A 22,055-nucleotide genomic window follows, 5' to 3' on the forward strand; every position below is an offset into this window, starting at 1 on the left:
AGGGGTAAGCCCGCAGGGAAGGACTTGTGCCAATGGAGACGGGCGAAAGACTATGACTGGTTATCCGAGTCTCGCATACTTTTGTATGACGATCCGGGGATGATCCCGGCGGATTTATCAGTTCTTGTGGGGAAAGTGCGCAAACTCTGCAGAGTCAAATCTATTCGAATAGCCGCGTCCGCGGTCATGGACAAGTTGAAATGGCCATACTTAACCGGGGCTTGCGTTTTGTTTTGACAAATGTTTTGCAAAGGAAATGTTGTGTTTGTGTGTACCGGAAGGGTACGGAAGAGAGCGGTGTTGACCATATGGAGATGGTCGAGGAAATAATGATGCTATGTGGGGAACTCTTTCCTAAATGTTTCTTGAAGAGGAACTCTTCTTTAACAAAGATATAGAGATGTCATAGGATTTTCCCTCGCATATTCATCACTTGAGATGAAAGGATGCAACTCTTCTTTAACAAAGATATAGAGATGTCATAGGATTTTCCCTCGCATATTCATCACTTGAGATGAAAGGATGCAACTCTTCTTTAACAAAGATATAGAGATGTCATAGGATTTTCCCTCGCATATTCATCACTTGAGATGAAAGGATGCAACTCTTCTTTAACAAAGATATAGAGATGTCATAGGATTTTCCCTCGCATATTCATCACTTGAGATGAAAGGATGCAACTCTTCTTTAACAAAGATATAGAGATGTCATAGGATTTTCCCTCGCATATTCATCACTTGAGATGAAAGAATGCAACTCTTCTCTAACAAAGATATAGAGATGTCATAGAACAATCCTAGTGTTCCCTTCACTTGAGAAGTCGGGATGCTATGTAAACATTTATTGTTGGTACATGCTATATCCACGAGAGAAACTATTTCTCTTTCACATGCTATATCCACAAGAGAAACTATTTCTCTTTCACATGCTATATCCACAAGAGAAACTAGTCGTACTCTCTTGTCTCCTTTAGCTAGATTGTGTTGCACCCATCTTATGATGGTTTGCAAGTACAATTCCAAATGTACTTACGGCTTTGTCCCTGGCTATTAACTTGGCCAGACTATGAGGAGGACTATGAAGACGATGGAGGATATCATGACGACTATGCGACCTAGGACGCTCTACAAGTCAGTTGCCTGTAGGTCTAAGGCATGACTTGGGCCCGACGACATTGATGTGTATCCGCTGTGTGTTTTGAGAACTTGCCCATCGAGGCATTTATGTAAGCTCGGGTCATGTGACCCCGCTTTGTAAGACTTATTTATTCGGTACTGTAATGGATGATGTAATTCTGGATATTCAGTTCGGTTATGTGCTCACGGTGCACTGATCATGGGATCGTGAGTTGAATGCATAACAGGGTATTTCGGACAGCTAGTCCGGGGTCCCCACAGTAGCCGGTATCGTGAGCCATCCTGACCATAGGAAGCCCTAGTTAGCATGGACGCAAAATTAGTACCAAACTATTTTCTATATTAAAAACGAGATGACTATTTGCTGAAATAATGCCTAGTCTCTCCCCTATTTTCTTTTAGATTAAGTTTTACTTGCATTAATCTTTAATGTTTTACATTACGCACGTAAAATTTTGCACACCTTGATCATGGTGCTAATTGAACTTAAAAATTTTGTGTAGATGGATCCACCGATGTTCACTGAGAGTATCCAGCTTGGCTTCAAGAAGCCCCCCTACCTGTTTGAGACCGCCCTCGTCGAGGTGTCACAGGCCGTTGGACGCCTGGCACCCGAAGTGAAGGGTGGGCAGATGGAGAGCACCAAGGACGGCGAGATGTCTTGGATGGTGGTATGCACACTTCGCGGCTCTCACGTGAAGCAACTTGAGGAGATTGAGGTCCAGGTCTTTGACCGCACGTGGGAGGATGGACTTGTGAGGTTGCTTCAAGCAGCCCTCTCCCGCCTTGTCTTCCACCACCGTGTCGAGTTGGAGGCCATGGGACTTCCTCATGCCTTCTTGGGACGCCACAATGAGGAAGGGGTTCCTACTATGATCCCCTACTATTGTCCCCTTGGGCGCCAAGTGTGCCAGTTGGAGAACTTGTTGTTCAAGACTCAGCTCAGCCTTGACTCCAACAGGATGGAGAACGAGGTGTTGAAGCATGAGATGGAGGGGCTCAAGATGGATTTGAAGTTGGCCAAGCTCAAGCATCGCCGCCAACAGAAGAAGACCCTCCGTACCCGCGAGTCCAACTACATGCTTAAGTTCAAGGTTATGCACCTCAAGGCTGCCCTCCGCGAAGCTGAGGAGAAGCTCGAGGAAACTCAGGATGACGGCAAAGATATCCGCAAGGAGCACACAGCTCTTATTAGCGATGATGAGGACTACATGGAGGAGGAAGGACTTGATGGGCTTGACGACGAGGATGAAGATGACCGCGCCTTCATCAATGATGCGGCCGAAGAACCCGCACCTCTTCGCACCGTGGAGGCTACTACTGAGGATGAGGAGGATCCCGAGGAGCCTCCATTTGATGGCCCTTCCGCACCACTTGATGACTTCTAGGCGTGCACTCGCGACTTGTTTATGATAGGATGCCCCTTATGTATGGCGTACCTTGAATTGGTCCATGTGTGACCTTTATGGATGTGAACTTGATGCTTTTGGGTAGAACCAACGATGGTGTTTGATGTTGCTATTCGTGTTGTTATGTTTTGTTACTCTTTTTCCAAATTTCTTTTCTTATGCATGCATGATCCTTCCCCTTGGCAAAGTACTTGAACTTCGAACATCCCTCTTTCCCGTCATCTCATGACCATGGCTATCCTTTGTACCTCCTCAGATGGTTGAAACTCGCCATGGAGGTTCCACTTCCGGAAACCCACCACCACCACCTCCGGATCCCAGCATGGCTCAGATCCTACGCCTCTTGATGGAGGATCGCCAGCGTGCCCACCAGGAGAGTGAAGCTAACATTGCCGCGCTTCGGCAAATCGCTCAAGCCGCCGTGGGAAACCGCAACAATGAAGAAGGAGAAGGACACGGCGAAGAAGCGCCAAGATCACGCCTTCGGGATTTTCAGAACACCAACCCACCCGTGTTCTCCAAGTGTACCGCTCCCCTCGACGCAGACGATTGGCTCCGCACCATTGAAAACAATTTGGAAGTCGCTGCTGTAGGAGACAATGAGAAAGTTCTCCTCGCCACTCACTTCCTCGCTGGACCGGCACGAGCTTGGTGGGAGAACGTCAAGGCCATGCAAGCTCCTGATCATGTCATTAACTGGGAAGAGTTCACTGCCAAGTTCCGCAAGGCTCACATTCCAACAGGGTTAATCAAGATGAAGAGGGATGAATTCTTCAACCTGAAGCAGAACAACTCCAGTGTAGTGGACTACCTTGACAAGTTTAACACCTTAGCAAGGTACGCCCCTCAAGACACAGACACCGATGAGAAGAAGCGTGACCATTTCATGAACGGCCTGCATGAGGAGATCCAGAGTATTCTTGTGGCTGTACCATACCCTGATCTGGAGGCGCTAGTGGATGCCGCCATTATGGTGGAATCTAAGCGCAAAGCTGCCATTGAGACCAGAAAGCGCAAGATGCTACAGCAACAGGGTGGACCCAGCAACCCCAAGTACCGCAATCCGCCCCCATCAAGACCCACCAACCCACCCCAGAGGAACCCTTCGCCAGCACCAGCTTATCGCTCCAACAACTATGCCCCAAATCGTTCAGCTCCGCAGCCCCGTTCTGGAGGATTCAACACCAACCCCCGCCCCAATCCGCCAGCTCGCCCTCAAGGCGATGGATGTTTCGCTTGTGGGAAGCCTGGACACTTCTCTCGTGAGTGTCCCACCAAGATGAGGACACCTCAACGCGCCAACGCCCCAAGGCCCCCTCAAGCTCAAGCTAGGACTGCGTCAGGAAAGAAGCCCGTGGTCAAGAAGCAGGCCAATGCCGCCCATGGACATCTGAACCATGCAAGCGCTGAAGAGGCGGAGGAAGCTCCGGATATCGTGATGGGTACGTTTCTAGTCAACTCCACTCCTGCCCGAGTCCTTTTTGATTCCGGCGCATCTCATTCATTCGTTACCGAGCCGTTCGTTAAGAAAAGTGGGATGAAACCAACCGCCATGAGATGCCTCATGTTGGTTCAAATTCCGGGATCCACCGCTAAAGCCCGGATGTCTTGTCTAAACGTTCCCATAGTCATACAAGGAGTACCCTTCCTATTTGATCTTATTGTTTTAGGAGCTCAAGGGTTAGAGGTAATCCTTGGAATGAACTGGATGACCAAGTATAAGGGACGCATTGACTGCGTCCAGAAATCTATTACCCTAACCAATGATCAAGGCCTACCAGTAAAATACACCGTTACTGTACACTCATCCAAAGCCTTCTACAAGAAAAGTATCTCTGGACCCAACCTCGAACAAGTTCCTGTTGTCTGCGAATACCCCGATGTTTTTCCAGAAGAATTGCCCGGTATGCCCCCTGACTGAGACATTGAGTTCATCATAGAACTACTCCCAGGAACTGCCCCCATAGCCCAGAGACCTTATCGTATGAACCCCCAAGAATTGATTGAGTTGAAGCGACAGTTGGATGATCTGTTGGCCAAAGGTCTGATCAGGCCAAGTGCATCACCATGGGGATCGCCTGTGATCTTCGTGGACAAGAGAGACGGAACCATTCGCTTGTGTGTGGACTATCGGAGACTTAATGAAGTAACCATTAAAAATAAGTACCCTCTGCCTAAGATCGATGATTTATTCGATCAGATGAACGGAGCAAAGGTTTTCTCCAAAACTGACCTTCGTACCGGGTACCACCAACTCAAAGTACGAGAATCCGACATTCCCAAGACTGCTTTCACCACCCGTTACGGATTGTATGAGTACACCGTAGTGTCGTTTGGACTCACCAATGCCCCTGCCTACTTCATGAACCTCATGAACAAGGTCTTCATGGAATACCTAGACAAATTTGTGGTAGTGTTCATCGATGACATCTTGGTCTACTCAAAAACTGAGGAAGAACATGAGGAGCACCTGCGACTAGTCTTGGGTACCCTTCGGCAACACCAACTTTATGCAAAGTTTAGTAAATGTCAGTTTTGGCTCAAGGAAGTTGGATTTCTTGGACACGTCTTGTCTGCTGGAGGACTTTCTGTTGATCCCTCTCTGATCAAGTCTATTGTGGACCGACAACCACCTAAAAATGTTACGGAAGTGAGGTCTTTCCTCGGATTGGCGGGATACTACCGCAAGTTCGTTGAAGGATTCTCAAGCATTGCTAAGCCAATGACCCTTCTGCTTAAAAAGGGTAAGAAGTTTGAATGGACGGAGAAATGTGAAGAAAGTTTTCAAGAACTAAAAAGGCAACTTGTATCAGCCCCCATCTTGACCATGCCCGACGTCACCAAGGACTTTGTGATCTATTGTGATGCTTCCAAAATTGGTCTTGGAAGTGTCTTAATGCAAGAAGGAAAAGTAATCTCTTATCTCTCTCGACAGCTGAAACCACACAAAGCCAATTACCCCACCCATGACTTGGAATTAGCAGCCGTGGTTCACGCTCTCAAGACTTGGCGCCACTATCTCATAGGAAATAGGTGTGATATTTACACCGATCACAAAAGCCTTAAGTATATCTTCACCCAGAGAGAGTTGAACATGCGACAGAGGAGATGGATAGAGCTCATCAAGGATTATGACCTTAGTATCCATTACCACCCCGGAAAAGCGCGCCCTCAGCCGAGAACCATGTTCCCTTAACTCCCGTTTAAAAGTCGAGCAACCCATGTTGTATCAAGAATTCGAGGAATTCGGATTGGAATTGGTTAGCCATGGATTCCTTGCTGCCATGGAAGCCAAACCCACCCTTCGAGATCAGATCAAGGAAGCCCAAGTTGGGCATAAGAGTATCGAAGGGATCAAATGCCGCATGAGCAGGAAAAAGCTAGAAGGATTTTCGACAGACCCCAACGGAGTACTGTGGTACCATGGACGCCTTTGCGTACCCAATATCCCTGAATTGAAGAACCTTATAATGGAGGAGGCCCATAATACTCCTTACTCTATTCACCCTGGAGGATCTAAGATGTACCAAGATCTAAAAGACACTTTTTGGTGGCATGGGATGAAGCGGGATATTGCCTTCTTTATTGCTCGATGTGACGTCTGCCAGAAAGTTAAAGCTGAGCACCAACGCCCGGCTGGATTATTGCAACCCTTGAAGATACCCGTATGGAAATGGGAAGAAGTGGGTATGGACTTTATCACCGGACTTCCCAGATCTAACCGAGGACATGATTCTATCTGGGTGATAGTGGATCGTCTCACCAAAGTCGCTCACTTCCTGCCTGTCAAGACCACCGATCATGGGAGAGCGTTAGCCGATCTCTACATCTCCCGTATAGTTAGCCTTCACGGCATTCCCAAGGTTATCGTGTCAGATCGAGGCACCCAGTTCACTTCTCGTTTCTGGCACAAGCTTCACGAAGCTTTGGGCACCAAGTTATCGTTCAGCACCGCCTATCATCCTCAAACCAGAGGACAGACCGAAAGGGTAAATCAAATCCTCGATGACATGCTCCGAGCCTGCGTTCTCGCTTACGGAACTAAGTGGGAAGATTGCCTGCCCTTCGCAGAGTTTTCCTATAACAACAGTTATCAAGCCAGCCTTCGGATGGCCCCTTTCGAAGCCCTCTATGGGAGAAGATGCAGAACCCCTCTCAATTGGACCGATACCGGAGAAAGTCAAGTATTCGGACCTGACATACTTCGGGAAGCAGAGGAGAAAGTTCAGTTCATTCGTGACCGGCTGAAAGCTGCACAATCCCGCCAGAAGAGCTACGCTGACTCCAAGCGTCGAGAGTTAACTTTCTGCGCCGGAGATTTTGCCTATCTCCGGGTAACTCCTCTCAAGGGAATGAAACGTTTCCATGTTAAGGGCAAGCTTGCGCCTAGGTACATTGGTCCTTTCAAGGTGCTAGGACGAAGAGGAGAAGTATCTTACCAGCTTGAATTACCTCCGGAGTTGTCTAAGTTCCACGACGTCTTTCATGTCTCCCAACTTCGAAGATGTCTCCAAGCACCAAACAAGGCTGAAGTTTTTAAGGATATTGATTACCGTGCCATCGACCTCAATCACGACTTAACCTACCGAGAGAACCCTATCCGTATTCTGGACGAAACCGTTAGGGTCACCCGCCGGAGGAAGATTAAATTCTTCAAGGTCCAGTGGAGCAACCACTCCGAAGATGAAGCCACATGGGAACGGGAGGATTATCTGAGACAAGAATTTCCACACCTATTCAAGCTCATAGCCGCGGAATCTCGGGACGAGATTCTTTTAAGGGGGGAAGGTCTGTAACACCCCATTTTTCAAAACCTGCATATTTCTCCAAGTTAAAATTTTGAGCCAACAACAATTTTTATTTAACTCTTATGATTGAGTGTAGGCTAGAATTCTTGCTTGGGTTAACTCAAATACTTTTCTTGGTATGTTATGAGTGTCACCTCACCTTTAGGTTAATTTTTACACCCTCTTTAAAATCTTAGGGTTTGATCTTCTTAATTGGATGACACCACCTCTAATGCACTATGCCCCTCAAAAACCCTAACCCTGGGGTGGTAAGCATCACCCTTGGATGGGAGGAACACCCTACCCTCTTCTCTACACCACCACCAATTTACCTAGGGTTGCACCATCCACACCATCATCACCTTTTTATTGTCATTTTGTGTTTTCACAATTGTGCACTTGATTCCTTGTCACTCTTGGGCACATGCACTTGGCATGGTCTCTCTCTTTTTCACCCCTGCCCCTTTCTCTTCTCTCTCTTTTTCTCTCTAGGGTTTTGGCCGTGAGATAAGAGGGGAAGCCTCCCCCTCTCTTTTTTTCCCTCCCCTCTCTTTTCTTCTCAGGATTGGGCCGTGGCCAACGCCACCACTCCCTCTCTTTCTACCCTGGCCCAACCCTGGCCCTCTCTCTTTCTCCCTTCTCTGGCCCAAGGCCACCAGCACCCCCTCTCCCGCGCCCAACCCTACCCCTAATACGCAAGCGCGCGACACGACGGGTCAGAGGGCATGATGGCGCCCCTCGATCGAAACGCCATCAGCCTCGCCTGCCGCGCGCCTCCTCGTTTCCCTCCCCTCGCTGACGGCTCAGGGCGACATCACACTGGGCCCGGCCAGTGACGCCAGCCCTCGCGCGCCCGTTGGCCGACGCCACCGCCCACGCCTCTACCGCTCCCTTCCCTGCCTATAAAACCCCCCCGTCCGCCACTCCTCTCCCTTCAGCTCCCCCTCACACTACGCCGTTAGGCTGCCCCGCTACTCCTTCGGCTGCTCGAGCGGCAGCCGAGCCCCTGCTGAGACGCGCCGAGGCGCGCACCACGGTCACCGCGTGGGTGACGTGCAGGTGGTCACCGCCACGACGCCGTCGACGCCTCCCTCTTCTCTCCCTCGACATCAACACCACCTCTCGCCTCTCCTAACCCCTCTCCGTTGCCCCTGCCTCGCAGATCCGCAGCGGAGCGACGATACCGACGACGCACCGGCGACGCCCGTGACGCCAAAGCCGCCAAGCCAGGCGACGTCGATGCGTCCGAGCTTCGCCAGGACGTCCCCGAGCCGCACACCCACGCCGCCAACCCGCCTGCGTCAAGCCTCGCCATCGCTAGCCTCTGGTAAGCCGTCGCGCCACCCCCTTTTCTCCCTCTGCGCCGGCGAGCGCCCGGACGTCGATCGCCTGCGCCAGATCTGGGCCGTCGGATCCAGATCTGACGGGCGCATGGCGCATGCACGGCCACGTCGGCGTGCATGGCCACGTCGGCCTGCCTGGCCCGCCATGGGCCCCGGCCTTTTCCTTTTTTTTCTGGCCACCAGAGAGCCCCACTGGGCCGGCCCATCTGCGCAGCACTGCACGGCCCAGGGCGTTCCCGCCCATTTCTTTAATTTGAAAATTTGATAAATAGAAATTAAAATTTGCAAACTAACCAGTATACTGTTTTGCTTATCAAAATAAATTGGTAACTCGGATTGAGTTGATTCCAATTGCATTAGAACCGGCATGAAATTACCTTTCAGATGCCACTGGCCTTGTATTTTTAGGATTTTTGTGCAATTTTTAATAAATGAAACAAGATCTCTGTTTCTGGTTAGTATTTTGGACTTTAAAATTTGTAAAATTAATATTTTTGAATGATTCCAATTGGGTTAGTCTTGTTTTGTTACTATGCATCCAGGAAAAATACCATTAGTCTCTGTTAGTGATTTTTCATCTCTGGTTATAAGTGCATGTGTGTTGCATGAAATGATAGGGTTATTGTATGATGTTTATAATTAAACCTTGTTGCTTCTTGTTTATAAAAATGGCCTAATCATGTTTTGTTACTGTCAAACAACTCCCCTGCATATCTTCCTTTTTTCATTTATTTGTTCTTGTTTCTTGAACTATGTGTTGATTGTATGCATCGTTTACTTTTGCGACGCTAGATACAAACGAAGGAGAAGTGGAAGGGGAGGACTTTGGTGAAGAACTTGAGGAGGACCAGGGACAAGCCAACCAAGGCAAGCCATCTTTGAACTCTGAATGATGTGGGTTGGATGTCATATGTTGATGTCCCTAAGCATCTTATCTATTCTATGTGATGATCTCTCTATGTTGGTCTATGTATGGTTGTAATAGGACTAGTTCCTTGTGGTGGTTCTTCATCTTGATTCACACGTTGGAGAGACGCATGGTGTCACTGCCGTGCTACTCCCTTGGGTCTTATGTATGCTTAACCTGAGCATGTATCGTTCCAAATTGGAGTTTTACACCACACCCCCACTTTGTCGAGTATAGAGATATCAAAGTCATAATGCTTGGTGTAATTCTCACATTGAGAGAACTATGCCGTGTGCCCTCTTGACTTGTTGATTGGGTAACACACCTACACCACCCAAGTTGTAGAGTAGCACCACCTATCTGAAAGTTTGATCCCCCCCCCTAGGTTTTATTCTTACATGCTTACCCTAAGCAAGTAGGATTTTTCTTTATGCCACTCACTTATGCTCTCGTGGCATGATGGTCTTCATCTCGGCCATGGTGCCATAGTAGTTCCTTCTCATGAAACTATAGGTTGGGAACCCCTCAAGGTTTACCTTGTTGTAAATGTTTACGAAAACCTTGGGTGAGTTAGCCCAAGCGTATGATTTATAAAGGCAAAGGATCTTGATAAAAATGTTTGGGAAAGATGTGCATGAAGGTGGGTTGAGCAACCATCGTGTTGTGGGAAACTGGAAAAGGGTTTGTAAAAAAAAAAGGAGCACTGCGTATAAGTGTTCGTCGTCCCAACTTTTAATCGCGCAACCACATTATCCAAAGTGGGCACGGGCTTAGTCCGTAGTTTGTTGAAGTTGGCATGAGCACCCTTCACAACTTTCTAGGGAGGGTCACGATGACCTCCGATGCCGGGTTGCACTCTGAAGGAGGCAATACACTGTAGTTGTCTATAGCCGGACGATTACTGAGGGTCTTCTGTCGTGGCGCCGGAGATACGCTCAAAAGGAGGTATGCTGCCGGGGTGCCGGAAGGGGTAAGCCCGCAGGGAAGGACTTGTGCCAATGGAGACGGGCGAAAGACTATGACTCGGTTATCCGAGTCTCGCATACTTTTGTATGACGATCCGGGGATGATCCCGGCGGATTTATCAGCTCTTGTGGGGAAAGTGCGCAAACTCTGCAGAGTCAAATCTATTCGAATAGCCGCGTCCGCGGTCATGGACAAGTTGAAATGGCCATACTTAACCGGGGCTTGCGTTTTGTTTTGACAAATGTTTTGCAAAGGAAATGTGTGTTTGTGTGTACCGGAAAGGTACGGAAAAAGGGCGTGTGTTGACCATATGGAGATGGTCGAGGAAATAATGAGGCTATGTGGGGAACTCTTTCCTAAATGTTTCTTGAAGAGGAACTCTTCTTTAACAAAGATATAGAGATGTCATAGGATTTTCCCTCGCATATTCATCACTTGAGATGAAAGGATGCAACTCTTCTTTAACAAAGATATAGAGATGTCATAGGATTTTCCCTCGCATATTCATCACTTGAGATGAAAGGATGCAACTCTTCTTTAACAAAGATATAGAGATGTCATAGGATTTTCCCTCGCATATTCATCACTTGAGATGAAAGGATGCAACTCTTCTTTAACAAAGATATAGAGATGTCATAGGATTTTCCTCGCATATTCATCACTTGAGATGAAAGGATGCAACTCTTCTTTAACAAAGATATAGAGATGTCATAGGATTTTCCCTCGCATATTCATCACTTGAGATGAAAGAATGCAACTCTTCTCTAACAAAGATATAGAGATGTCATAGAACAATCCTAGTGTTCCCTTCACTTGAGGAGTCGGGATGCTATGTAAACATTTATTGTTGGTACATGCTATATCCACGAGAGAAACTATTTCTCTTTCACATGCTATATCCACAAGAGAAACTATTTCTCTTTCACATGCTATATCCACAAGAGAAACTAGTCGTACTCTCTTGTCACCTTTAGCTAGATTGTGTTGCACTCCTCTTATGATGGTTTGCAAGTACAATTCCAAATGTACTTACGGCTTTGTCCCTGGCTATTAACTTGGCCAGACTATGAGGAGGACTATGAAGACGATGGAGGATATCATGACGACTATGCGACCTAGGACGCTCTCCAAGTCAGTCGCCTGTAGGTCTAAGGCATGACTTGGGCCCGACGACGTTGATGTGTATCCGCTGTGTGTTTTGAGAACTTGCCCATCGAGGCATTTATGTAAGCTCGGGTCATGTGACCCCGCTTTGTAAGACTTATTTATTCGGTACTGTAATGGATGATGTAATTCTGGATATTCAGTTCGGTTATGTGCTCACGGTGCACTGATCATGGGATCGTGAGTTGAATGCATAACAGGGTATTTCGGACAGCTAGTCCGGGGTCCCCACAAAAACCCAAGAGGAAGTTGTGAAGAGCACAACAGCAAGTTTTCCCTCAGTACGAAACCAAGGTTTAATCGACCAGTAGGAGAAACGCGTGACTTCTGAAGGTGTTGTTGGCTGACTAGTGGCAGGGCGCACTACCGGCATCAGCAACAACGTGAAACATGCACACAACACAACCCAAATACTTTGTCCCAACATATAGTGAGGTTGTCAATCTCACCGGTTTGCTGAACACAAAGGATTATACGTATCGAATGGAAGGAGGTGTTTGCAAAAAGTAAACAGAACATGATTGCAGTTGAATTTATCAGTAAAGGAAATAGGGCCGGGGTCCACAGGTACTAGAGGTGTCTCTCCATACAGAAATAGCATGTTGGGTAAACAAATTATAGCTGGGCAATTGACAGAATGTCGATCGATACATGAAAACATGAGTACTATGATAATTTGGTATTGGGCATTACAACATAATAGATAGACCGTAATCCAACTGCGTCTATGACTAATAATCCACCTTCAGGTTAGCGTCCGCACCCCTTCTAGTATAAAGTTGAAAGCAACAGACTATCGCATTAAGCAATGTGTGTAAAGTAAACAAAAGAGTTACCCTCGGATAAAACATTGTTGGGTTATCCCTAGTAGCAACAGCACATCTACAACCTTAGAAGTTATAAAGTCACTCTCCCAGATTACTAGAGGCATGAACCTACTATCGAGCATAAATACCCCCTCTTGGAGTCACGAGTGTCCACTTGACTAGAGTTTTTCTACTAGCAACGGAGAGCATGCAAGATCACAAATAACATATGACATGAATATATAATCAATCTTAACATAGTACACAATATTCATCGGATCCCAGCAAACCAAACATAGAGGATTACATAAAGATGATCTTGATCATGTAGGGTACCTCACAAGATCAATACATGAAGCACATGGTGGAGAAGACAACCATCTAGCTACTGCTATGGACCCATAGTCCAGGGATGAACTACTCATGCATCACATCGGAGTCGGGCATGGTGATGTAGATGCCTCCAGCGATGATTTCCCCCTCCGGCAGGGTGCCAGGAAGAGCTTCAGAATCCAAGGAGATGGGTTCGGCGATGGTGGTCGCGACGGAACTTTTCGTGGATTTTGGCTCAGGTATCTAGGTTTTTCCCGAGAAGCTGTATAAATAGGTGGAGGATTCAGGTCGGTGGGTGCCTGGGGGCCCACACCATGCTTTGGCGCGGGCCAGCCCTAGGCCGCGCCAAGGGCAGGTGTGGGCGCCCTAGTGCGCCTCTTCGTCACCCCTCCAGACTTCGTCTTCGTATCGGTAAAATATCGACTTCGTCTTTCGTCCAATTTCAAGAATATTTCCTGTATAACTTTTCTGAAATACAAAAACAGGAGAAAACAGGGAACTCGCACTGTGGCATATTGTTAATAGGTTAGTGCCGGAAAACATGTAAAAGTGCAACGAAGTGTAAACAAAACACACATGAATTGGTGTAAAACAAGCATGGAGCATCAAAAATTATCGATACGTTTGAGATGTATCAAGGTCCCATGAAAAACATACAATTTCCTCCTATCATACTTATAGTTATAGGATAGAGGAAGTAGAACAATTTGTGATCTTTATGGTAGCCTTTGAATTAAATACTTTTCTTGATAATATTTATAAAGCCACTGGTGAGACTCATGAATGTGATTTTGAGGTCACTATTATCCTTGATGATTGCATAGACAACTTTTCTATTAAAATCTATGTTCTTGATTATAATAAGAGAAACCACATAACTCAAGAAGACACTAGCTTATTACATGAAGAAGAAAATGAAGAAGCCATATTTCCATCTAAGATTGGGGAAGAGTGGGATCTTACACCTTCACCATTAATATGTGATAATAACTCTAAAACTGAATATGCTCTAGATGATGGCCTATTTTTACTTGATAATCCTCCATGCTTAGAAAATACTATGTTATCTGAGGATGAAAATGATAAACTTGTTGTTTGTGATAATGCTCTCATTCATGATAATTCCATGTTATTATTAAAATGTTCTATTCACACAATAGAGGAGAAATATGCTCATGTTGAGAATACTTGTATGGTTTGCAACTATCTTATGCATATGGAAAATCTTCTTGCAGCAATGATGTCATGAGTAAAAGTGGTACTAATACTTATTTTGAAAGAGGAAAGCGTGATTATGGATCCCTTAATAAATTTAATGATCCTCTTTATATGCCACGGTTCTCTAAGATTCATGATTCAACTAGATACACTATTAACTTTCCTTCAAGTAAGTGCAGTTATTATGGAAGAGGAGATATAAGCACCCTCTCCACACTAATGATGATTATAAATAAATTTAACTATTGTAGATATGCTTTGTTATACTACTATTGGTTGTGATTCATTATTATATAAAATCCCAATGTGTAGGAAGAAAGTTAGACTTTGTTACTACTTGTTGCATATTTCATATTATGTGATAATGTGCTTTAAAGTGTTAAATATATTTGAGGTATCATCACACCATGGGACCCTGGCATCTTGATGTCATATATTATTTCTAATGATGAGAAGGATATTATCAATAATCATCACTCCTACAACATCATTGGCCCTATTAAATCAAGTAAGTAAGCCTCGCTATATGGCTATAAGAAATCGCTTTACGGGACGTCAATCCGAGATGTTTTTATAGTTGGTTTTTGTTCTAAATGCTTGCTATAGCATGTTAATTTTATTTTAGTTTACTATTTGGTTTCTAAATAAAGTATCAAGTTTTTACCCATTTGGATGTTTAAACCTGCAAACATAATATGGAGTTGTTGTTTTTTGCGCTACACTTTTTAGTGCATGATTTTTATGATTTTTTGGTAACTCCTAAAATCTTTCTAAATTCACATTAGTTGTAGCTTTTCATCCTCTATATGCACGTAAATTGGCTAAAATTCTTGACATGTCCAAGTCGTATTAAAATTCAGTTTTGCTGCAGCAAAAATTCTGGACAGATTCTGCCTTTTAGTGCTAGATCCATTCTTTTGGGTATAAAAATGATTTCTTCTTGGGACTTTTGATATGATAGATTGAGTAGAACATTATATGCTCTCTGTTTTATGAAGATATAATTTTATTTACGATAAAAACAGCAGCAAACATGATTTCTTTGTACCTCTAATGTCACCCCATAGAAAAGAATGGGAATAAAAGTTTGTATTGAAGTTTTTTCATAGGGAATAGGGAATGGAGGAATATCACACTAAGATGAATTAAAGTATGGTGAATATCATAAGCTTTGGGATGCCCATGACATCCCACTGGACTCATTCTAAAACTCCTAGTTTGAGCACCTCTAAACTTTGTTTTTTGAGCAACATAGAATTTTTGCAAAAGCTTGAAGCGTCCTTGTTTTATTTTTGTCTAGTTTTGTTTTTAAAATTGAAAGGCCCATCATATTGAATGTTCATAATGCATATGGATGATTTACTGGACCAAAATCTCTTATCTCTGAATGATCAAATAAAATTAAGGCATGATTATAAAAGAAAAAGAGGAATGCCTAAAAGCTGAAATTTATTTTGTGTATGATATTTCTAGTTTCACATGCTCTATATATTGAGTGATGATTTGCTATGTGCATTATTCAGTGCTATTGCTTACTAGTATACATAGATGTTTAATTTTAAGTATCATTGTTTGATGATGAATGAATAGCTCTATGCATACTATTGCATGCTTTTGACCTCTTGCTAGCCAAAAGAATTGAATTCTTACACAAGTATAGACCAACTCAAATCCAATGTCTATCATACCTACTATAATCACTTGCTATTCCAAGTATACTATGTGTGTTATGCCTCCAACCTTTTCAAAATATGTGTAATTTAAAGGTCATAAGAAAGTGAGGTTTGGAAGGAAAATAACGCTATGCATGTTGTGGGTTTGACTAATTCGGATGAAGCCTGGTGATCAAGGGGATACGTGAGCACCCCTTCTCTGCTCGACATGTGTCTAACGACGTTAGCACTATACACACATCGACGCGGTCCAGCGCATCGAGTGGAAGGGCAGAGAGACGCGGGGAAGGTGCACGGTGACGCGCTTTGCCGGGGAGACACTGGCGCGACCTCAGATGCGCGAAGTGGAGGCCGGCGAGGTAGTGTCCATTAGTGAGTGGTCGTTAGTGCCCGTTAGTGAGTAGCACAATCCAATGGTGGTGGACCAAATCCAATGGTGATAACCGGGTGCTTATGTATCCCCCTGATCACCAAATACACTCTCTTGACTAATTATGAGTAATGAGGTAGACCATAACCACATTTAATGGGGAAGTATTTCAACATTGCACCATTGGGGTACGTATTTCACCCTGCGTTAATCATCATTTCTTCTGTGTTGTTGATGGTTATATCTTGTGAAATAAGTGGAGGTTATCAAGAGTAAGTATGCATGCATGTTAGAGAAGAGAAATGGGCCGCTAACGAAAGCCATGCCTAATCATGGTGAAAGTTTCAGCAGATAGCATCCTCAATAGGAAGAGTGAAAAATGTAAAATAAAAAGAGTTAGTGAAAAGAGAGAGATAGAAAGAGAGAGTGGAAAACAGAAAACAAAAGGAAAAAAAGAAGAAAAAAGAGTTAGAGAAAAAAGTGACAGAGTGTTAGAGAAGATGCCCAACGTCTGTTGTTCATGTTTTCCCGGTATGGATGGCCTATAGTTGAGATATCCATATCCTTTGGTCCTTTGTACAAGCGGCATGAAGATACCCCATTGAGATACTTGGTTGAAACATGTGTGTTGAAAACTTTTGGTAACTCGGAGCTGAGTAATAAGAGGTGTAATCCTTAGCAACCAAGAAAATAAGGCAACATTTACTTATAAGAGGTCAAACACATGACTCATAGATATCTCCACACAAGAGATGCATGGTACCCGATGCTTATTATTATTGTTTACATGAATTGCATATCTCAAAACCTTATTTTATTCTCTCTACTTTTTATTTTGTTGGAGGTTTAGCACATATATTTCCTTCTTACTTTTCAAGAGTCATAAATATCCAAAGAAAAGAGAGGACAAACAGTCTTCCAACAATTCTATAGGAATCTCCTAAGCATGTTTTATTATTCATATTACTTATCATTCATATTTCTTACAATGATATCTACTATTATGCATGCTATGTAGAATGTAAGAGTTATCACTTTATGAGTTCATATTACTTATTGTCATTCTTTATTGACTGAACCTTGTGATACTTTGCATGATTATTTAGAAGCTATATATATAATAAACTCAAGTTCATGTTAGTTTTATCACCTTTACGCTCGGGACGAGCATAGGTTAAGCTTGGGGATGTTGATGCATATAAAAGGCATACATGAACTTTGTCCTTTACCATATTGAATTCCCACATATTTGCACCATATATGATGATAATACCATGTTTTACATTGATTTGCGGGGATTTACCAATGATCCCCTTTATTTGGTTTATAACTCTGCAGAACAGAAATTTCCTGTTTTGTGTAATTTTCACTTTTAGAGACCTATACGGAGTCAAATTGACCTGAGATTTTTCGAACGTCATTTTTTCATCGAGACAAGCACCCTGGGACCTGGAAGCATGCCTGGATGGGCCTGCGGCCCAAAAGAGACCAGGTGGCACGCCCTACATGTCTGGGCGCGCCACTCAGCCTCTTTCGGTCGTCGATCGTCCAACTCACTTGATTCTTTCGCACACCGACGTATTTTGACCTAAAAATCACTATATATATGGCCCCGAAGAGTTCTCGGGAGGAGAGCGACGCAGAAGATAGAAACACGAAAACAGAGGCTGCACCAACGAAGATTGGAGGGGGAAACTCCGCCGAGATAACTGCTGGAGGGATCTCCACCTTCTCCAACGTCTTCATCATCACCATGATCATGGGGGAGTAGTCCACCTCTGGATTACGGGTTTGTGGCAGTAGCTTAGTCTATTTATCTCATGTCCTTCATAGTTCTTAATGCCATATGAGCTGCCCTACATGATTATGTCCATATTTGTAATACCTATATGGTGGATCCTTATTCTATGATATTGTGCTATGAGATCTGATCATATTATGTGCAAGATGTATTGATAGATGCATATTATGTACCTCGTCCTTAAGTATTTGTTCTGATACAACATTTATGCAAGAACGTGTGTGGGGTGATGTGTGTATTAGATGGAGTAGCATGGTTTCAGTGATTGAATAGTGACAACAAATTCATGATCTATTATGGTTTTGCCTTTTCTTTTCCTATCTCACTAGGGATAAAGTGAATGCATGTGCTATGTTCATCACGTGACAAAAGTGATGATGCATATTTGATATTGAAACATCATGTCAAAGTACTTATGGCTATTTTATGTTAATTCTTAATACAATAATGCATGGAGTTTTCCCTTTCTTGTGGAGTATAAGAGAGATGTGTTGCATCATCTCTATGTTAGGACGTGATTCCCATATGAATGTGTATCATGTTATTATTTTGCATCTTCATATCTCATTGATGAATTGTTATTGTCCACTACAACTTGAAAGAGAGAATAGTCAAGTGAATCCATGAACCCCGGTCCATTTTTAACATAAGAAACACCTTTATATTGCTTTTATCTTGGTTTTTATTTGCTGCACTATTTTAATCCGATAATACGAAAATATTTAATTTTCCTATTTGCATCCAAAACCCAAAAAACAATCAACCCTTTTACTGTTTTTTACTTAGTTACTTTATTTTATCTAGTTTTACTTGTTTTATTACTATTTTTTATTTACTTACGCGAAACCTTGTGCTTGACAACCACACGGTGGAGTTGGGGACACAAGCCTTTATTTTACTTTGCAGGATTGCTAGAAGAAGAGAGGGAGAGACAACTCTTTGCTCAATTATCCGAGAGTTCGATATAAACCCTCGAGTCACCATTGTGAGGAAAATTGCTTCTTGGACTACACACCCTGCACTTGGAGTCCCAACATTTCAAGAGTTTTTTGTTGGTGTTGTAAAGCTCCATTAGTAACGGCTCGTCACCCGGCGCCGGCGTTAGTGGCTAAGACCAGCCGGCTCACCTGCCTATCCCCCGGCTTTATAAACCCCTGCTCCTCACTCTGCCGCACTTCACCCCACCTCTTCCCCTTGCACCCTCGAAAGCTCACGCAAACCTATCCAAACTAGGCGCTGAACAACAACGAAGCAGGGCGGTCCGGCGGCGGTGGCTACAAACCGCATGAACTATCCATCGGCTAGACAGAGGTGTTGTACACCAACCACCTGCTGATGTCGTCGGATTGGCGGCTGCCAACGAGATGGCGGATCCGCACGGACGAGTACGCGATGCCGCTCCTTCCAGAAGATCGGCAGTTGGAGGAGTACATCGCCCAGTGTTGGGTGGCGCTACCGTTGTGGAAGTGGGAAGACCCAAACTGGGCAGCGCTCACGACAACCTAGGGCCCTTACGGTGGTTCGTACAACCGTCTCGGGCATCATAGGTATTGGGATGGGCGCAACGTCAATGCGGTGTTGTACGCCCACGGGTACAGACCTCCACTCCCCCGTGTCAGCAGTCTCTGGCATGCGGACCTTGTTCCTCCCGGAGCGGGTCATCACGCTCGGGGCCACCGATGCACGTGCCAAAGACTGAGCATTCCCCACCGCCTACTGACGCGCCTCTTCCAGCATCATGTTCTGGCAGCAGAAGCTGGAGCCTGTGCGGCCACCTTGCAAGGAGGAAAAGAAGAAGGTGGGTGTCCACCTCGAGCATCAGGCGTCTCTTCGCGGGCCCGATGATCCGGACGATTCGCCGGGGCTAGTCAAGGCTCTGGCGGAATCAGCGAACGTCGTGCCTGGTCGCCGAGGAGGAGTATGCCAAGTGGTGGTCCAAGATGGATAGCGGCGCCGTCATTGACATGGACGTCGACTCGAGCTTCGCTTTGGCGTCCTCCTTCTGGGATGGTGACGGCGACGACGATGGCGATGGGGCGGACCCCCGCCCTCGATTAGAGTGAGTTTGACGACCGCCGGTAGATCTAGATTTAAGTTTTGTTTAAATTTTGTGAACTTTCTTTTAAATCATTGTAAAAAAAACTAAATTTAAATGAAAATCATCTTAATTTAAAATTACTTAGTTTTTTTTTTGAAACCAAAATTACTTAGTTTTTATCGTTGAGGGTCAATTTGGGGGCAGCCGGTGGGAGGAGTCATCCCTCAATCCGGCACCAAATTCTGCCGGCACCCCCAATGCCTTCATCTGCCGACCTCTTTTGGGGGGGCAGCGGTGGAGATGCTCCTAGTAGACTACAACTAGTACTATTGCTCTGCCTGTATTCTGCTCCCTCATTTCCATAATTTTATGGTTGTTTTAGTATAAATTTAAAATAATTATGAAACGGAGTGAGTAGTGCGTGGGTGATGGGAGATTCAAACCTGAAAACAAATCAGGTTTCGGTCAGATACGGGTAACCACGTGCACCGCAGTTGGTTTACCATTAAAAGCGGAATCTTGCCACGGCAGCCCGATTTCAAATGCGGCAGTGAAAAGATCCTTCAGAGACCCACCCACTGCACTGATGTTCTGTAGCAGTGCTTTCCACCGAAGAGCAGAGAGAGGGAGCGGTGAAGCTTAGGAGGAAGAAGAAGAAGAGATGAACGGCGGAACAGCGGCGGTGAGCCGGTTCATCAAGTGCGTGGCGGTGGGCGACGGCGCCGTGGGCAAGACCTGCATGCTCATCTGCTACACCTGCAACAAGTTCCCCACCGTTGAGTGCCATCTCCACCCTATCTTCTTCACCTCCCCGGCCGGTTTGATCTGGTTCTGATAAAACCGTTGCTCCTGATAATGGATCGATGCAGGACTACATCCCCACCGTGTTCGACAACTTCAGCGCCAACGTATCGGTGGACGGGAGCATCGTAAACCTCGGCCTCTGGGACACCGCTGGTCAAGAGGACTACAGCAGGCTGAGGCCTCTGAGCTACAGGGGAGCTGATGTCTTCATCCTCTCCTTCTCCCTCACCAGCAGAGCAAGCTATGAGAATGTGCACAAGAAGGCACTCACTCACTCACATTACACTCCTATTTGCCTCTTCTTCTTCTTTTTTTAATCTTATAAATCAATTGCATAACTAATGACCTGACTTTAATTTCTTCCAAGCAGTGGATGCCTGAGCTTCGCCGCTACGCGCCCGGCATTCCTGTACTTCTTGTTGGAACCAAGTTGGGTATGTTCTTGACATTTTTTCTAGATTTTTTAGTTTGATGCTGCTTAAATCCACATATCAATTTTGCAATTTATGATATCTCTGGCTGGTGTTGTTGTACAATCAACTTCCCAAATGAATGTGCAGATCTCCGAGAAGATAGAGCTTATCTTGCTGATCATCCAACTGAGTCCATTATAACAGCTGAGCAGGTTTGTGTCTTTCACACTCAGATGACAGCAACCAGCTCGACATTTTCCAGCTATAAAAGTACGAACTAACTCTGTAAATGTTAGGGAGAGGAGCTCAGGAAGCAAATAGGGGCGGTGGCCTACGTGGAATGCAGCTCCAAGACACAAAGGGTATGTTTTCTGCTGCATCCAGTGAATGAAAGCCTTGGGGTTTCAAGAGTTTGTGTGGGCTAACAAGACTAAAACACATTGTCTTCTCCCCTTGATGATTGTTGATAGAACATCAAGGCTGTTTTCGACACTGCCATCAAAGCAGTTCTTCAACCTCGGAGGCACAAGGAGATAGCCCGCAAGGAAACTCGGACAGGAGCCGGTCGGTCTGTAAGGTATGATTCCCGTTTACGATCATCTGTTCGAACCAATCACCAATTGTTTTGTTTTGTTCGGCCTCAACTTCTCCGCCTGGGCATTTCAATTTCCAATTTACACTTCCACTTCGTTTTTGTAGGCGGTACTTTTGCGGAAGAGCTTGTTTCGTGTAAGCCAAGAAGAACATTTTGAAGGCCTTTGCGCAATGTTATGTTCAGATGGTCCATGGCTGTGTCAAAAAAATGGGACAGAAGGTGATGGCAGAAGTATCTCATCGCTAGCAGCTAGAACTATACAACTCTTGTGCACTGTGGCGCCTACTTGTGT

General features: G+C 45.0%; 1 protein-coding gene across 1 annotated transcript; it reads left to right on the forward strand.

Annotated features, from left to right (window-relative positions):
* The first annotated feature begins 20,612 nt into the window (after positions 1-20,612).
* LOC124663901 (rac-like GTP-binding protein 1) lies at positions 20,613-21,901 on the forward strand. Its single transcript, XM_047201541.1, has 7 exons — positions 20,613-20,726; positions 20,821-21,018; positions 21,126-21,189; positions 21,316-21,380; positions 21,465-21,530; positions 21,639-21,745; positions 21,868-21,901. Exons 1-7 carry the CDS (start codon positions 20,613-20,615, stop codon positions 21,899-21,901), a joined length of 648 nt encoding a protein of 215 aa, XP_047057497.1.
* Positions 21,902-22,055: the final 154 nt, after the last annotated feature.

The sequence above is a fragment of the Lolium rigidum genome, chromosome 6 (genome assembly GCF_022539505.1).
Source record: "Lolium rigidum isolate FL_2022 chromosome 6, APGP_CSIRO_Lrig_0.1, whole genome shotgun sequence".
In the NCBI taxonomy this organism is placed as follows: domain Eukaryota; kingdom Viridiplantae; phylum Streptophyta; class Magnoliopsida; order Poales; family Poaceae; genus Lolium; species Lolium rigidum.